General features: G+C 40.3%; 1 protein-coding gene across 1 annotated transcript in view; it reads left to right on the top strand.

Annotated features, from left to right (window-relative positions):
- LOC141133958 (dynein axonemal heavy chain 3-like) overlaps positions 1-18,721 on the top strand; it is a 3,453,856-nt gene that overhangs the window by 170,622 nt on the left and 3,264,513 nt on the right. The window contains exon 4 of the mRNA XM_073623563.1: positions 3,929-4,046. Coding sequence (XP_073479664.1) covers positions 3,929-4,046 — 118 coding nt within the window. The remainder of the gene's footprint in view (positions 1-3,928; positions 4,047-18,721) is intronic.

Raw genomic sequence — 18,721 nt, 5'->3', positions numbered from 1 at the left:
AGACTAAAACTAATTTTAGTCATCGAAAATCAAATGGGTGTAATTAAATTGTAATGCATTAGTTAACACTTCTCTACAATTTCCAAACTCATTATATACTGCTGGAGTGAAAAATATAATATGCTATTATTTATGGTATTGAGGTATGAACATGCACTACAGACCAGTGTTAATTTTGAAGTCAAATTTAAATTTAGTTTTAGTCTTAGTCTTTTGACTAAAATGGCATTTTAGTTCTAGTCACATTTTTGCCATTTTAGTTTTAGTTTTTCGTATTTTAGTCATCTCAATTGTTTTAGTTTTAGTCGTATTTTAGTCAACTAAAATAGTATTCATTTAGTCGACTAAAATGTTTTAGTCATTTTAGTCGATGAAATTAACACTGCTGAACACACATACAGTGCCTTGAAAAAGTACTCATACCCCTTGAAATTTTCCACATTTTTTCATGTTACAACCAAAAACCTAAATGTATTTTATTGGGATTTTATGTGATAGACTAACACATAAGTGGCACATAATTGTGAAGTGGAAAGAAAATGATAAATGGTTTTCAAATTTTTTTACAAATAAATATGTGAAAAGTGTGGCGTGCATTTGTATTCAGCCCCCCTAAATCAATACTTCGTAGAACCTCCTTTCTCTGCAATTACAGCTGCAAGTCTTTTTGGGTATCTAGAAGCCAATATAAATGCTTGAAGTCTATATGCAGATCGACTGAATAGAGTTTCACATTGGATCACTTCCTTTGGCTAGGTTCACACTGCTGCAGTGCAAATTTAGCGCGATTTTCATCCGATTGCGTTGCAAATTTGCATTGCGAATTCTTTGTGTGTTCTTGCGATTCTACTGCAAATTTTGCAATCTATGGAGCTGAATTCGTATTGCACACGGATCAAACTCGGACAGAACCCTTTTTTCACGCAGGTTAAATTCGCAACGCATTGATGTGAACAGCACTCATGGAAAACAATGTTATTAAAATGACTTGCGAATTTGAGCGATCGCAGCGGCTCAAATTCGCAATAAAATTCGCAGCAGTGTGAACCTAGCCTTTAGCTGCTTGACATGATTCTTGCCAGCTAGGTTGTTATTGGATGCCAGAGGTAGATTGTCATAGTTCTAAATCTGTCCAAGGACAAACTGCTACTACTATAAACATATCAATGGATGACGCTAATGTACACTACAAGCCATTTAAGGAAATAAAGGTTTATGGGGGGAAAAATAACAGGCTAACATAATAATAATGTAAAGAACAGTTTAATCTTGATACTATTTAACACTGATGACCTCTTTTGTTATTTTTGTTTTCCACTGCAAAAAATGTGGTTTTCATTATAGCATAATAAATAGCAGCAAGTAATGAAATAGGTCAAAAAGGAAGAAAGTGCACCAAAGATAACATGCAGTGTTATGCTGTCTCCCAGGGGCACGCTGGATTATTTGTATCCCGAATATACAGCGATGGGCTTGCAGATTATGTTTGGCCATCAGTAATGATGATATTAAACCCAGGATTTAATTAGCACATCCGGTGTTGGCCCTCTTACCTCTAATGGCCGTTCCCATAATCATGAACACTGTTAACATTCACCTGCCGAGACATCTAGCCATATCCAATATACTCTCTAATTGCTGATTGAACTCTTTCACCCTACCGTGACTTGTATGATTTTGCATTTCATTACAAGATAGAGAGACCTATTTCCTTCTCTGTCTCATCTGTGAACCTTGGCCGTGTCCTGAGGAAGCCTAACGGTGAAACGCGTATACATACAAGGGCTCACTGCACAATAATCATAGATGAATATATGTTACAACTGTCATTCTGAATTTTTAGATATTTGTAATTTTCAATAAATGTATATTTTTTATACTGCTATATCTTCTCCACTGTTTCTTAGCCTTAAAAGTCTGTCTCCCTGGTAATACTCAGTACTACCTTATTTTGTATCATTAATGATATAGGTCCTTATTAACAAGAAAGGGAATAGCTGTGACTTACATTTCCAGCTTGTGTAATTAGATCACATTTTTTATTCTTCTGAGACTACTGCAGTAAATGACAAGTCAATTTGTAAGTTTTCCTTGCAATAGAAATGCAATTTTTGGGAAAATACTCTTGAAGGGTTAACTGCTTCTCAGAAGGGGCAGACCCTACAACATTCCTCATCAGAACACTGAGAGTGCACTAGGTGATTATAATGAACCAGACCCTTCCATTTAGAAATAGGGATGGGCCGAACACCCCCCTGTTGGGTTCGCATCCAGAACATGTGAACAGGCAAAAAATTTGTTTGAACACGCGAACACCGTTAAAGTCTATGGGACACGAACATGAAAAATCAAGTGCTAATTTTAAAGGTTAATATGCAAGTTATTGTCATAAAAAGTGTTTGGGAACCCGGGTCCTGCCCCAGGGGACATGTATCAATGCAAAAAAAGTTTTAAAAGCGGCCTTTTTTTGGAAGCAGTGATTTTAATAATGCTTAAAGTGAAACAATAAAAGTGAAATATTCCTTTAAATGTTGTACCTGGGGGGTGTCTATAGTATGCCTGTAAAGTAGCGCATGTTTCCCATGTTTATAATAGTCCGAGAGCAAAATGACATTTCTAAAGGAAAAAAAGTAATTTAAAAGTATTAGCGCTAGTGCCGGCTATTAATGAATTGTTGGTCCCAACATTACACATAAAAGTAATTGAAAGTCATTGAAAAATAAAAAAAAATATGTGGGGGTCCCCCAAAATTCCATTACCAGGCCCTTGGGGTCTGGTATGGATATTAAGAGGAACTCCGCGCCAAAATTTAAAAAAAAATGGCGTGGGGTTCCCCCCAAAAATCCATACCAGACCCGGTATGGATTTTAAGGGGAACGCCGCACCAAAATTAAAAAAAAAATGGCATGGTGTTCCCCCAAAAATCCACACCAGACCCTTATCCGAGCACGCAACCTGACAGGCCGCAGGAAAAGAGGGGACACGAGAGAGCGCCCCCCTCCTGAACCGTACCAGGCCACATGCCCTCAACATGGGGAGGATGTCCCCATGTTGATGGGGACAAGGGCTTCATCCCCACAACCCTTGCCCGTTGGTTGTGGGGGTCTGCGGGCGGGGGGCTTATCAGAATCTGGAAGCCCCCTTTAACAAAGGGGACACCCAGATTCCGCCCCCTATGTGAATTGGTAAGGGGTACATTGTACCCCTATCATTTAACAAAAAGAAAGTGTCAAAATGTTAAAAAAAAACACAAGAGACGGCTTGGGACAAGTCCATTTTTAAAAATAAAAAAAATAAAAAATAAAAAAGAGATTCCAGGGATGTAATCCAATAAATCCATGCTCCTACGGTTCCAGATTCTGATAAGCCCCCCGCCTGTAGACCCCGACAACCATTGTTTCACTTTAAGCATTATTAAAATCACTGCTCCCGAAAAAACAGACGTTTTTAAAACTTTTTTTGCATTGATACATGTCCCCTGGTGCAGGAACCGGGTCCCCAAACACTTTTTATGACAATAACTTTCATATTAACCTTTAAAATTAGCACTTTCGATTTCTCCCATAGACTTTTAAACGGTGTTCTGCGGCTTTTTGAATTTGCCGCGAACAGCCCAAATTGTTCACTGTTCAGCGAACAGGCGAACAGCCAATGTTCGAGTCAAACTCATGTTCAACTCAAACACATAGCCCATCCCTATTTAGGAATTAGTCTGGAAAGGACAAGGTAAAACAGACAGCTGTTTTTTTTTTTTCTTCAGTATACATAAATCATCTAGAGGGGATTTGTTTTTTTTTTTTTTCTTAACACAAGTGCTGCTATGTTTTAAGCATTTTAACAGTAGCATCCTAAAAGAATACTCTGTTAGCTCTAGAAATAATTTCCCATTCGAGAGACCTTACAGGTTCTTTTATATTTTGCATTTTAGAGTATTCTGAGTTATGCAAACCTGAGAATCAAGTGAGATTATTATGCCAGAAACCTCCTTATCAGGATCTCCGAATTTCCAAGAAAAAAGATTCATGTTATACATTGTATAAGAGAAAGTAAGTACTATTAAGTTGTCAGTATTTTTTTAAGATACTCTTAAAATTCAATGTCAATGTCATCAACGGTATTCCAATGCTCAGTTTATGAAACTGAAATAATATTGTAAATGATCCCAACAGAGCAGAGATAGGAGATGCTTACACGTTAGATGTGGGTCAGATCAGAAGGTGGCAGTCAGAAGTGATATCTTACTGAGATGAGATACAACTAATTTTCTCCTAATATTTCTAGAGATGTCCATATTGATTAAAGAAGGTACATATGTGTTTATTGTGCATAACGTTTTTCCAATTTAGTTTATACTGGGATGGTACAAAATAGATCAATAAAAGAATATAGAAACACTGTAACATTACTGTATGCTGAAGCATGAGGTTTCGTAGAGGATATCTTGAATATAACCATCTGTTAAAGCCATGTGGAGAGGTGACTGGTTTTCAATTGTCTTCATGTTCATGACACTTCAATCTTTCAACGGAACACTCTTGAAGGAGCTATTTCCTACACCTAAAGTCTAAAACAGAATGGCAGTTGTTAATTATGTACTGTCCATAAAAAAATCATTAAAGCTATTCTCTATCATTTTTATACAAAAGGTGTGACACCTATAAAACAGTCCACCTGTACAGCACACTCTACCAGGCACTCACAGTTTCCCTCTGTTCTAATATGTGATAACCATCTCACACGTTTCTACATTATATTCTTCAGGTAACAATTCAGTACTGCTCTTCTAGTAAAAATGATTGAGCACGCAACTGAGTAATCAGGCTCCCAAAAGCATTCCCTTGGCAGAACGCTGTGTGGTCTCATCTGGTCTCATGGCCTACACTGCATGGTTTGTCCTTTAGATAGTTGCACAACACCAGTATCCCCTTACATCAGTGCTAAAAAAGGACAACTTACATCTATTCCCTGTCCTCCAGTATGGTTGAAGTTGTATGGAGTGCAGCTGATGTTAAGCTTAAAACTAGCTTTTTTGCCTCAGAAACATTGCTAGATTTCTAAAAGACTGTAGTTATTGAGCACTTACACAGTAAAAGAGTATGGTTGATATGGGGGTGGCTTATTTGCATTTAAGCTTGCAGAGTTGCATGGCGCAGCCATTGTACTCATATGACAGAGAACAACAAACACCAATCAAATTGAAATCTGCTGTAGAAAACATCAGCAAATGTATATCAGACCATTCTTATTTTATGCACATTTGCAAAAATTTGCATTTTTACAGATAAGAACCTGCTTGTATTCAGCTATAGGGGGGTCTTACAGGGTTAACAATGCCCCAAGTGTGCATACAAGAATAGGTAGAAGAAGACTGCAGTGCTGGGCACTCTTGCTCCACTTTTCAAATCTGCAGGCAGAAAAGGGAATTTGTTGCATTTGGATATAGGAATGGGTTTTGGTCTTGATCTTAGCAAATGCCATTCCTAAATTCTGCTGTTTAACTCCCAGGATGTGTGTAGGTTAATACTCACATTAGTATGCTGGAGCTGCTCCTAAGACAGAATCCTATAAAATATTTGTATAACCATTTCATTAGTTACTGCCGTGGTCCTGAATTGTACTAAAGTTTTGTGGTAAGGTTATACTTCTGCAGTTCTGGCCTGTTCTGTCCTTATGTGAGCCTGTATTACACTTTGTCAATGAGATTCCAAGTTCCAAGTAAACAATTTTGAAAAGACTGATTTGTAACAAAGCTTGCTCATGCACAAATTTAAAGGAACCTGCTTTCAAAAAGAAAATATGTAGGGATACAGTGAGCTGGTCTGTGACTAATCTTTAAAAGGGTTATAGGCAAGCTGGACATTTTTAATTGATGTAGGGCAAGTGAAAGGGATAATTACTAGGGCCAGTTGGGTTGATATGTTACTGGTGTAGAGTAAGAGCAAGGGCATATTTAACAATCAGCTATAAAAGGCTAGACTAAGCCTAGGTTCACACTAAGTGCGGGAATGAAATTGTGCGAGTTCAGCTGAACTCACACGATTTCATTCCCACATGTCAGTCCCGATTTCGGAGATGATTTCAGAGACATCTGTGCAGGTTTTTGCACAGATGTCAATGGAAATCAAACCCCAAAATAGGCAAAAGTAGTACAGAAACTACTTTTGAAAATCGTTGCGGTGCCATAAATGCGGCGTTGCACCGATTAGGACGCTGCCATTAGCGGCAATTGCCGCTGATTTGACATGCGATTTGACATTTTAAATCACATGTCAAATCACACCAATGTGAACCAGGGCTTAAAGTTTGAAGGAATACTAGTAATAGTATACAGGTAAACAGACATATTCAAGACAGGTCCAAACTTCTGAGTAAATTACATATATATATATGTGTATATATATATATATATATATATATATATATATATATATATATATATATATATATATATATAGTGGGGACGGAAAGTATTCAGACCTCCTTACAATGTGAGCACACCCCTCACATTTTTGTACATATTTTATTATATCTTTTCATGTGACAACACTGAAGAAATGACACTTTGCTACAATGTAAAGTAGTGAATGTACAGTTTGTATAACAATGTACATTTACTATCCCCTCAAAATAACTCAACACACAGCCATTAATGTATAAACTGCTGGCAACAAAAGTGAGTACACCCCTAAGTGAAAATGTCCAAATTGGGCCCAAAGTGTCAATATTTTGTGTGGCCACCATTATTTTCCAGCACTACCTTAACCCTCTTGGCATGGAGTTCATCAGAGCTTCACAGGCTTTCACTGGAGTCCTCTTCCACTCCTCCATGACAACATCACGGAGCTGGTGGATGTTAGAGCTCCTCCACCTTCCGTTTGAGGATGCCTGCTCAATAGGGTTTAAGTCTGGAGACATGCGCTTGGCCAGTCCATCACCTTTACCCTCAGCTTCTTTAGCAAGGCAGTGGTCGTCTTGAAAGTGTGTTTGGGGTTGTTATCATGTTTGAATACTGCCCTGCGGCCCAGTGTCCACAGAGAGGGGATCATGCTCTGCTTCACTATGTCACAGTACATGTTGGTATTCATGGTTCCCTCAATGAACTGTAGCTCCCCAGTGCCCGCAGCACTCATGCAGCCCCAGACCATGGCACTCCCATCACCATGCTTGACTGTAGGCAAGACACACTTGTCTTTGTACTCCTCACCCGGTTGCCGCCACGCACGCTTTACACCATCTGAACCAAATAGGTTTATTTTGATCTCATCAGACTACAGAACATGGTTCCAGCAATCCATGTCCTTAGTCTTCTGCTTGTCTTCAGCAAACTGTTTGTGGGCTTTCTTGTGCATCGTCTTTAGAAGATGCTTCCTTCTGGGACAACAGCCATGCAGACCAATTTGATGCAGTGTGCAGTGTATGGTCTGAGCACTGACAGGCTGATCGCCACCCCTTCAACCTCTGCAGCAATGCTGGCAGCACTCATACGTCTGTTTCCCAAAGACAACCTCTGGATATAATGCTGAGCTCATGCACTCAACTTCTCTGGTCGACTATGGCGAGGGAGGCCTGTTCTGAGTGGAACCTGTCCTGTTAAACCGCTGTTTCGTCTTGGCAACCATGCTGCGGCTCAGTTTCAGGGTCTTGACAATCTTCTTATAGCCTAGGCCATCTTTATGTAGAGCAACAATTCTTTTTTTCAGATACTCAGAGAGTTCTTTGCCATGAGGTGGCATGTTGAACTTTCAATGACCAATATGAGAGACTGAGAGTGATAACACCAAATTTAACACACCTGCTCCCCATTCACACCTGAGACCTTGTAACACTAACCAGTCACATGACACTGGGGAGGGAAAATGGCAAATTGGGCCCATTTTGGACATTTTCACTTAGGGATGTACTCACTTTTGCTCTCAGTGGTTTAGACATTAATGGCTGTGTATTGAGTTATTTTGAGGGGACAGCAAATTTACACTGTTATACAAGCTGTACACTCACTATTTTACATGTCATTTCTTCAGTGTTGTCACATGAAAAAATATAATAAGGTATTTACAAAATTGTGAGGGGTGTACTCACTGTTGTGAGATACTGTATATATATATATATATATATATATATATATATATATATATATATATATATCAAAATATAATGTGACGTCAAGTTAACATGTGCCAGATCTATTGTAGCAAAGGTATAGTAATGTCACAGCAAGAATGGTTTTATGTGATTAGAGATGTCATGTTCAGCCACAAGAATCAGTGTTTGTTCACTGCTATTTTATAGAATATTTGTTTTAAAAAAGCCTAGTCTGAAGTTTTTTAGAGGTGTCTTACTGCAAAAGACTGAATGTTGTCATTTTATGACTAGAGCTTTCATATTACAAAATACAGACAAATGGCATGTTACTGGTGACATGTTACCATATTTCAAAAGAAAGGATAATACTATACTATAATAGATAATATAACCATATTGTCAGAGGTGCCAGTGTAATTATGTGTTAACAGGGGTGCTTAAAAAAGTCAGAAACATGTCATATTGCCAGGGGTTTCATGTAACAGCACAATTTTGTGAAATGTACTTTATCTGGGACATATACTAGGGCATATTACCAGACACACCCATTGCCAAGTAAATCAACAGGGATATTCATTAACTGAAGAAAAAGAAGATTGGTTGCACACCATGGAAGGAAGAACTTCTGTAGAACAGTTACTATTTACAGGAACATGTAACATGTACTAAGTTACAGGAACATTGGTAGACCGGTTTCACATGGATAACTTGTGTGAACAAGCACGAGTTATCTGTGTGAAACCGGTCTACCAATGTTTCTGTAACGTCCTTTGGCCCTTTGACAATAAAGTAACTATTCTACAGAAGATTTTCCTTCCATGGTGTGCGACCAATCTTCTTTTTCTTCAGTTACTATTGACGGTGGTAAGCCAGGGCCAGCAGCCACAAGGACATCTTTATCCATAGTCTGAGCGGTGTTACACTCTTTCTGGACTTGGGATATTTATTATTATTATTATTATTATTATTATTATTATTATTATTATCTGGGATATTGACTTTTGAAATGGCAATAATAATGACAGTTGGTAATTATGAGCTGTCTACACAATGCCTTTATACAAATGGGGTTGAATTTAAATGACTGTGCAGGACCTTTACACAGGAGCTGTCTCAAAGCAGGGGTGTGGCTATTTTGTTGACTTCAAATGAGTTGATAGTGATTGTAAGGTAGGGCTGGTGGGAATGTGTAACTACGCTTCTCTCTAGTAAGCTTCTCTACTATGTTAATACTGCAATAGGAGGGGCAGCAACAGGTTTGGAAGGGATTAAAGAGGGGCAGAAATCACAAGCAATCACAGGAGCTTTGGCATCCAGAAAGGCAATTCCTGTTTGCCTGAACCTTGTGACAATGCTGGTGCCTTATACATGTAATTCTTCATCAATAACACTAAAAGCCATGACCTCTCCTGAAATAAGTGAGAAATGATCCAGGAAAAATGCATAGTTCAAAAAGATTTTTTCCATTAGGTTTCATTTTTGTCATTATACATGATAATCACTACTGAATTAAGTTCGTTTTTGCTATAGACATAGTATAAGTATTTGACAGTCTGTCCTGCTCTTATTTGTTTTCTATATTAGAGGAAATTGGAATCAGTGGAGCTTTTATTGATGCTCTGCATATTTTATACTTTTTCTCCCTGAGGCATATTTGAAGCTACCTAGCTCAGAAGCACAGCTCATAAATATCATGCTGGGAACTTGACAGGGTTGCCCAATGTCTCTAGCTTAATTTGCTATAGCAATAGCATCTTTAGCTATAAATATATGTCAGAATTCAAACGTTCCGTGGTCTCTGAGTTGCTAACAGAGTCTAAGAAAATTACTTGTTTCTAAGCCTGATTCAACTCTTCCTGCTGTTGTGCAACTTTTCCAGCTTCAGAGAGCAATCATCTGTGCCCATTAACCTTAATATGCACATGCGACTGGCATGTTTTAAAACATGCCCACATGCAATCAAAACTTAATTCAACTTTAAATTGAATTCCAAAGCAAAGAACTTCATATACCATGTCTAGGTACCAAATTATCTAAAATCACTCTACACTGGAAATTGCAGTATTTCTATAATGCAAAAAATAGTTGACTTAATGAACCACAATACACATTTTTTACACATAGTCCCTCTTCCCAAATTAAGTAGTTCACCATACTCCCGATTTCTTTCCAATAACATACTTTGAAAAAGCATTTTAATGCCACTTTCATATTCTCATAGATGAATAACCAAACCAGATTTTTATGAAAAAATGCAATACTTACATAGATGGTTGGTACAACTCTCAGTAACAAATTTCTCTGAATGTATACATCAACACAGACCAAATTGATTTTAGCAGTAGCTCATCTGTGAAATGAAGCTAAGATGTTTGATTCCAACAACTGGCTATCTTTATTATAAACCACTCTACTAATACCTCCAAAACTCAAACAAAATATTCTATAGACATTTTACACACACACACAATTCCAGATTCTGGTTTGTGTTCCTTCAACCTAAATATCCAATTATCCTTATCTTAATTGCAACATTACTTTTAAAATTGAAAATGCCAGTTACTTTATGACGTTTCAGTTGCTAAAACTTCTAGCAAACTCTTTCATATGTGATAGCAAGGATAACTTGCCACAAACTTGTGGCAGTGTTGAATTGTAAGTCTTCTTAACTTGCTGCACATTTTCACTGGCAAATTGTACACTCGCAGAGCACTTGAAGCACAAGTTCCAGTTGACACTTTTCCAATTTGTAGCAAATTTGCATGGCAAGTCTCAAGCAAGAGCAAAGTTGCAGTGGTAAGTCTACAGCAAGAGCTCTGCAAGTCTACATCATGAAAATTCAGCCACAGCGACCCCTGTGTTGGGATGACTATTGCACGACATAACTGAACCAGAACTTGCAGCAGGCTTCAGAATGTTTGCAAAGAAAATTGATCTGGAGTCATGCAATGTGGACTTGCTACAATTGTGCAACAAACTTGTGAAGCCAGGCAAGTCTAGCAATAGCTTAGCAAGTCATTTCCAAACTTGCAGCACAATTGCTTGCTATCTGGGATGTAATAACTCTACCACATATCCTAACAAAATATATACCTGTACTTAAAGTGGTTGTAAAGTCAGAAGGTATTCTATCTTAATGCATTCTATGCATTAAGATAAAAAAAAAAAACCTTCTGTGTGCAGCAGCCCCCCCCTAATACTTACCTGAGCCTCCTCCGAACCAGAGATGCTGCATGAGAGACTCAGCAGGCCAGGACTATCCCTCCTGATTGGCTGAGTCAGCAACAGAGCGCCACTGGCTCCCACTGCTGTCAATCAAAGTCAGTGAGGCAATAAGGAGAGAGAGGGGGCGGGCTCCATGTATGAATGGACACACAGAGCAGCAGCTCGTCTCAGGTGCCCCATAGCAAGCTGCTTGCTGTGGGGGCACTCAGCAGGAGGGAAGGGCCAGAAGTGCCAAAGAGGCACATGAGAAGAGGAGGACCTGGGTTGCTCTGTGCAAAACCACTGGACAGAACAGGTAAGTATAACATGTTTGTTATTTTTAAATGAAAAAAAAACAAGACTTTCTTATCACTTTCTTGCAATGATCTCCCTACTCTTCAAATATATTTAACATTAGAAGTTTTGTAAGCCTACAGAAAGGAAAAGGCATCTCTTACATGATGCTTATCCCCTGTGTCCTACAGTGTTGTAGGGGTCTACAAGTGGTACCGCATTGTCCAGTATGGGACACATAGAAGTATCAGATAGCAACAGAGGTATTGGCTCATTTTGAGAGCATAGCCTTAACACACTACTTGCTGGAAAGGTATGTTTTTACATTTTATTTTACAGTATTCTGGTCCATTTTTGCTAGTTAATAAAAGGATTGCTTTGAGCCTGACTTCATGATCTTTTAACTGTATTGGTGCAGAAAAAACTGACAAACATCTTTCCCCTAGCCATTTAGTGCACAAAAAACACATTTAGTTCAATAACTAGTGGACCAGTTTGAGTTAAGTTTGACTTACAGTAATGAAAATGTTAGCTTCATGGCTGTAATGCTTAGCTATTAACTTTAATACTATAGTTGGAGAAAAACCCAATGTCATTCTCTGCATGCTATGTTGCAATGGCCAGCACAGTTTGGTGAAACTGAGAATTCTAGTGAAAAACTGAAAATTTCCTAACAAATACTTGCAGTAATTTTCCTTTCCTGATGGACTCCAAGGCAGCATATGTATGGGTTAACCCCTCCCCTATAGGATTCCACTCCCATAAATGTTTGCTCTGAGCCAGAGGCCAGGTTCTGTAACTAGCCTCCTTAAAACACTGCGGGGGGCGAGGGGGGGGGGGGCTCCTGCTGCCATAGAGTCCATCAGAAAAGGAAATTTGATAGGAAATTTTCAGTTTTTCACTAGAATTCTCAGTTTCATCAAACTGTTCTGGTCACTGTAGCATAGCATTCAGAGAATGACGTTGCGTTTTTCTCCAACTATAGTATTGAAGCTAATAGATAAGCATTACAGCCATGCAGCTAACATTTTCATGAGCATATAAGAAATACCAGTCCTGTCTTTTGTTTCTTGGATATGGCTATAGCTCAGGAGGGAACAGGTTAAACTGTATTTGTGTCCAGACCATGGACATTAAACTATCTGCATATCCTTAACAAGCAGTATAATAGCTTTAAAACAATCCCTCACTCACCTTCCCTGGTACTTGAACTTGTCAAGATGTGCCTGTGTTATGAACTTTCAAAATTAATTTTTTTAAGTTATTTTACTGCTCGTTCAGAATGACTAAATACTCCATGGCAGCATACATATGGGAAGTAACTCGCCATACACCCAATGGGCGGGCAATGCTATCCCAAGGCTTTAATTTGTAACGTCGACAGACAGGACCTGCAAGCCAAAATAAACAGAGGATTTAGGAAGGAAGCAGACTCTACACAATAATGAGCCATAAATGTATTGATTGAGGGCCATAAGGCTGCCCTACAGACTACTTTGGGAACCACATGCTGTGAAGCTGCCCAAGATGTACACCCACTCTTGGTCGAGTGAGCAGACACTACCTCCAAAGGAGCAAAGCCTGTTGGATGGCCCAGGCAATCCATGCCACAATCATCCTAGATGAGGCACGTTCCTCTGTCCTTTCTGGCAAAAGAATGAACAGGTGTTCTGAAGCCTGAAGGAAGTTGCAGCTTTGTAGATATGAAAGACTCATGCACCCTTGGAAATTGAGCCAAGCATAGCTAACAGCACCGCTGGAACTGGAAAGAATGTTAAGAAAATTCTCCTTGACCAGTGAATCAATCTCTGAGGCTTTTTATACCTTTAATGGAGACAGCCCTAGAACACCCTGCTCCAATTCCCGAGAGGGAGTTGAGAACAAGAGGGTGACTTCATTTGGAAAACCTCTGCTTACTCCGAGGTCTAAGCCTAGCTGCTCCCTTGAAGAATTGTTGGACAGGAAAAAATGCCTAGACTGGGATACACCTGTGAAGGCCGATAAGGCTGACACTTGAACTCCGAGGGAGCTGACCGATAGAGCCAGATCTAAAATTGACTGGAGGAAGCCTAGAAATATTTAGATTTTCTAGATCACTACATGATCTGTAAGCAGCAGACATGTGTTTGAACAAACTTTGACCAGATTCTCCCGTAAACTTTGCATTCATTCTTCTTGTAGTCAAGAGAGCGGAGATGACTCTGGAGGAGCAGCCGAGGACCTCCAATCTCGAAAACCAGACTGTCAGAGGCAACCGTGCTGGACATGGATGTAGACTTGCACCCAGTAAAAGAAGGTCTGCCCTAAGGAGAAGGTACACTGGGTGGCAATAAGGCACCACTGCCACTACCTCCACAACCTCTGTTCCGATTCTTCCTAGAAACCCAAGGTTGACCAGGACTGGAAGAAATGCACAGGTCCTACTGCATTTCCAATGATCCATCAGGGCATCTGTGCCTGAAAACCTCCACATGTAGAGACCATCCGTTGTTGTCCAATTGGACTCTGGAAAGAAAGTCTGTTAGAATATTTTGGACTCTGGGTACATAAGCTGTCCCCAGATGTGGGATTTAATCTTCTGAGCCCAAAACATAATTGGCTCCACTTCCTGTAATAGAGAACAGGCTGTGAGTCTCTTTGTCTTTTAACGTAGGAGACCACCGTGGTGTTGACTAACCTAAGAGCATTATATGGTGAAAGGCCTGTAGGGTGCAGAAGGTTGCCCAAAGTTTCAGAATATTCAACACAATGTGTGAAATTGACAGCCTGCCTGCTTTGAGCTATCCACGACAGGCAGCAAGCCCCCCCATTCCATATTGCTAGCATCGGATGTGATTGTGGACCAGGAAATGGGGCAATGGAATTGCAAATGAGCCAGTTTTTCTATTGCAGCCACCAGGGGACTCACTATCATGACTGAGGTTATATAGATGACCTGAATTCTGCTTCCTGGCTCTCACTATTGGAGAAACTCCTTCCAGAAGGGCTGCCTTCTCCAGCATCCACTTGACTCTCTGATCTGTAGGCACCATAGTGCCAATCATTTTAGACATTTAAAGGCACGCAGGTGGGAAGAAGTCAGAGCCAGGGGTATTCTGTGCCAGAAAATCGGGATCCAGAGTCAAGGCAATGGTCCTCTTGATTATATTGAACTGAGTCCCGAGGCACACAGGAGACTGAGTGGGCTCCAGGTGACTCTTTTCCAGATTCAGCTACCATACAAATTTGAGGAACATTGAAAAGACCTGAGCTCTTGGCTCCAGCAGCTGCCCTTTGTTTTGGAACAGTAGGAGAAGGACGTCCACGTAACTATGCAGGCATATGCTCCTTGTTTTGATAAAGACCATAACAACCAATAAGAACCTGAAAATACACAGGGTGATATTGAAAGCCTGAATGTCTGGAGATGGTCTTGACCTACAGCGAACCTAAGGATTTTGCATAAGTCTTCTACAATGGGCACATGAAAGTAAGCATCTTAGGTCTATTGGAAACAAGCCCCCTACACCAGATATTCCATTTGCTGGAGGTCACCATCCCCTTTTCCAACCGCCTGGGCTTAGCATAGCTTAGACAGAGACTGGCCCTCTGGGACTGGAGTCCCGCATCCCCAGCAGGCTCCTTCTTTGGAGCGGCTGACATAGCGGTGGATGAGTAAAGGGGGAACCATAGCCCCTACTCCTGCGTGTGGCTTGTATTCCACTCTTTAAGGAATTCTTGCACCACATGCCTCACTAGAGATTCTATTTGCTGGAAATCACCATCCCCTTTTCCAACCGCCTGGGCTTAGCATAGCTCACACAGAAACTAGCCCTCTGGGATCGGAGTCCTGCATCCCCAGTAGGCTCCCTTCTTGGAGCAGCTGACATAGTGGTGGGTACGTAAAGGAGGATTCATAGTATCTACTATGAAGGCTGGGCCTTGATGGTACCCTTTACCAAATACACTTGGTAGAGGAATGTTGTGACCTAATGAGGTCTTTATCATCTTGTGCCGTGTATTGTCAATCTGAAAAATAGGATAGAAAGGAAATGGTTAAACTCAAAAAGAGTACCCAGGTGAGCAAGGAAAGGAAAGGGTTAAACCAACCCTCTCATGCTTGCTACACAAGGGCTGGCCCCAAGGGGGGGGCAGTGAAACATCCACAGTGTAAAACTGCATAGGCAGACAGACAACCTGCACAGGTGATCAAATCATAGCAGAATCACACAGACAGACAGGGGTGTTAGTGCAGAGCGTATACCTGTGATGATTGCACACAGCATTTAGAGAAACTGCTGCCCACAGAGAAATCCCAATATCAACAGTACTGACCGCTGATTGAATTTATCCACTGAAATGATGCCACCGCCGCACACAGCGTGCATGCACTGAGCCCCTAGCAGGAGTAACCCAGGGATGCCCAGCCGGAAGAAAAGCAGTGGCTTGGAATGCCAATGCGCTCCAGCTGCCATAGACTGGAAGACACTAGAGCTAGGGAAGAAAACAGACAAACTGAAAAATGCATAAACTGCTGCCATGGAATATGTAATATAAAAGTATAGATCACCACACACAGCATAAACACAGATCTGCAATTTATTCCTGCTTCCACGATCAAACCAGACCAGGTAGGCTGATCACGCCATACTTGGGGCAGATAGGGCCACCCGCAATAGCTGGGCTATCTGCCCATTGCCCCATTTGCCTGCCAATGGCCAGGCTTCAGCTCTTCCAGTGCCTCTTTCGTTTTCCCACTTTATACCCTGCTAATAGCCTAGGCTTATCGGAGTATCATGACCTGTCTTCCCAGTGGTCGCTGTTGGCCGGTCTTGATCGCGGAGAGGAAAAAACTTAGGTAGTCGAATAACCAAACCGGTCCTTAGGAGGAGGACAGAAAAGGTACCCGACCTCTGGCTCAGAGCAAAGATGTATGGGAATGGGGTCCTATAGGGGAGGAGTGGAAACGGGGTTAACCCACACGTATGCTGCCATGCAGTCAGTCAGGAAATAGCTTTTTCTGATCTATGAAGCCAATATGTGATCTATCATGCCATTAGTATTGCTTTTTTTGTAGCGATGGTCTTTCACATTTACTACCAGGGTCTAGCAATACACTTTGTTGCATATAGAAGGGCCATAGTTACTTCCAGTGACTCCTGTGATGTTCCTCACCATAAATGCTTCATGTCTTTTCTAATCACATTTCTAAATAGCAATAAAAGGTCTGTCAAAAACTCTTTCAACATTGAAATTAAAACTGTTGAATTATGTAGTGTGAACCGTGATATAAAGGATGAAAAATCAGCTACTCATGCAGCATGTTGGTATGGATTTCATTAGGCACACATTGGTATACAATGCTGTTATAATATTCTTCATACTGTTAATCCAGTAACCTCATTTTCTTAATATTAACCTTCATTTTTATTTCATTAAAAAACATCTTTTAAAATCCCCACACTGAGCTCCAGTTAACAAATAAGAATCAAGAACCTTTCATGGGCATCAAGCAGGTTAATTGGAAAGAAAAAATCACGCATTCTTTTCCAAAAGTGCTGACTGGTTGTATGCATTATAGATGTTGATAAATAATTTTTTACTTGTGAAGTGTATAGTACATTACTGGTCTACTTTAGTGGCTTAGGCTAATTTATTATATTTTTGTACCATTGATGTGCGCACACTAGTAAATGCTTTTCTAAAAATTGCTAGGTAGGTGGGAGTGATAGTCTTTAAATAATAAATTGCTTGTCCATTTTGGAGATTTATAACTAGCATTGTTTTTAAACAAAGCAAGGGAGAGCAGACTGTGTTCCAAAATATCTTCATAAAAGGTATAAAAATGCATCATTTTGGTCTGTATCATTACGCTTGCTGCTTCCCACCAGATTGTAATGTGTTTTATTAATTATATTAGCTAGAAAGCAGGCTGTTTATTCTTTAGAACATAATATGTTTACATCAATGTAAATGTACTCCTAAATTGTTTTTGATCTTTTTATGTGCTTGATATGTCTTTATATTTTTCCTCATATGCCTTGATTCTGTTTTTTTTTATACTGTTATTCTTAGACCCATAATTCCGCATTAACATATATTTTCTTCAGTGAGCCTGATAATAGGACAAAACTCATTAATAATAGATGCAGTTAATGACTAGGGCAATATTTGCAGACACAAATAATTGCAAGCTGAGGAGTACTAGAGCTGATTGCTGTATATAGATGTTAGAATTTCAAAGTCGTCTGAGGAAAAATCATAAATTAAACTCATAAATCTTCCAAATCTTTAGCAGAGTCAAGCAATAGTTTAGTATGTTCTATACCAAACAGAGTCTGAAAAAGTTTATTTATGCTCTTGATTTTTAGAAACCCCTCTTTTCAGAGTAGAGCTAGCACATACAGTTTGAAAAAGATACCATGCTTGAGGTGATATCCTAAGCCCCGGTTCACAGAGGGGCGGCACGACTTGCAGGTCGCCTCACCGAGGCGACCTGCACACGACTGCCACGGCGACTTGCAAAACGACTTCTGTATAGAAGTTTATGCAAGTCGCCCCAAGTCGCCCCCAAAGTAGTACAGGAACCTTTTTCTAAGTCGGAGCGACTTGCGTCGCTCCTATTAGAACGGTTCCATTGTACAGAATGGGAGGCGACTTGTCAGGCGGCTAGGTCGCCTGACAAGTCGCCCCTGTGTGAACTGGCACTAAGGGTCGGTTCACACTACAACGACTTGGGATCCGACTTGTCAGCCCTCAAGTCACCCCAAGTCGCTCGACTTTGGGAAATGCATTATAGTCAATGAGAGCGTCTTAATGTACACTACTGAAGTCGCTCTGACTTCAAAAAAGGTTCCTGTACTACTTCAATCCGACTTCTAGGCGACCTGTACCCATAGAATTCCATGGAAGTCACCTCCATGTCGGATCTCCATCTATATTGAAGCGAATTTACAGGAAAAGAAATTAGTTTGACCAGGCAAACCTCTCCCTCCCAGAGAGCTGATTATTCTGTGATTGGCCACAGCCAAAGTCGCCTTTCCTGGACAGGTGACTTGAAGTCGCTCTGTAAGTTGCTTAAAGTCGCGTTGAAGTCGCGTTAAAGCTGCGTTGAAGTCACCTTGCAAAGTCGCGCTGAAGTCGTGTTGCCCCTGTGTGAATT

This window comes from Aquarana catesbeiana, linkage group LG03 (assembly GCF_042186555.1).
Source record: "Aquarana catesbeiana isolate 2022-GZ linkage group LG03, ASM4218655v1, whole genome shotgun sequence".
Lineage (NCBI taxonomy): Eukaryota > Metazoa > Chordata > Amphibia > Anura > Ranidae > Aquarana > Aquarana catesbeiana.
This window is presented reverse-complemented; position numbering and strand designations above follow the sequence as displayed.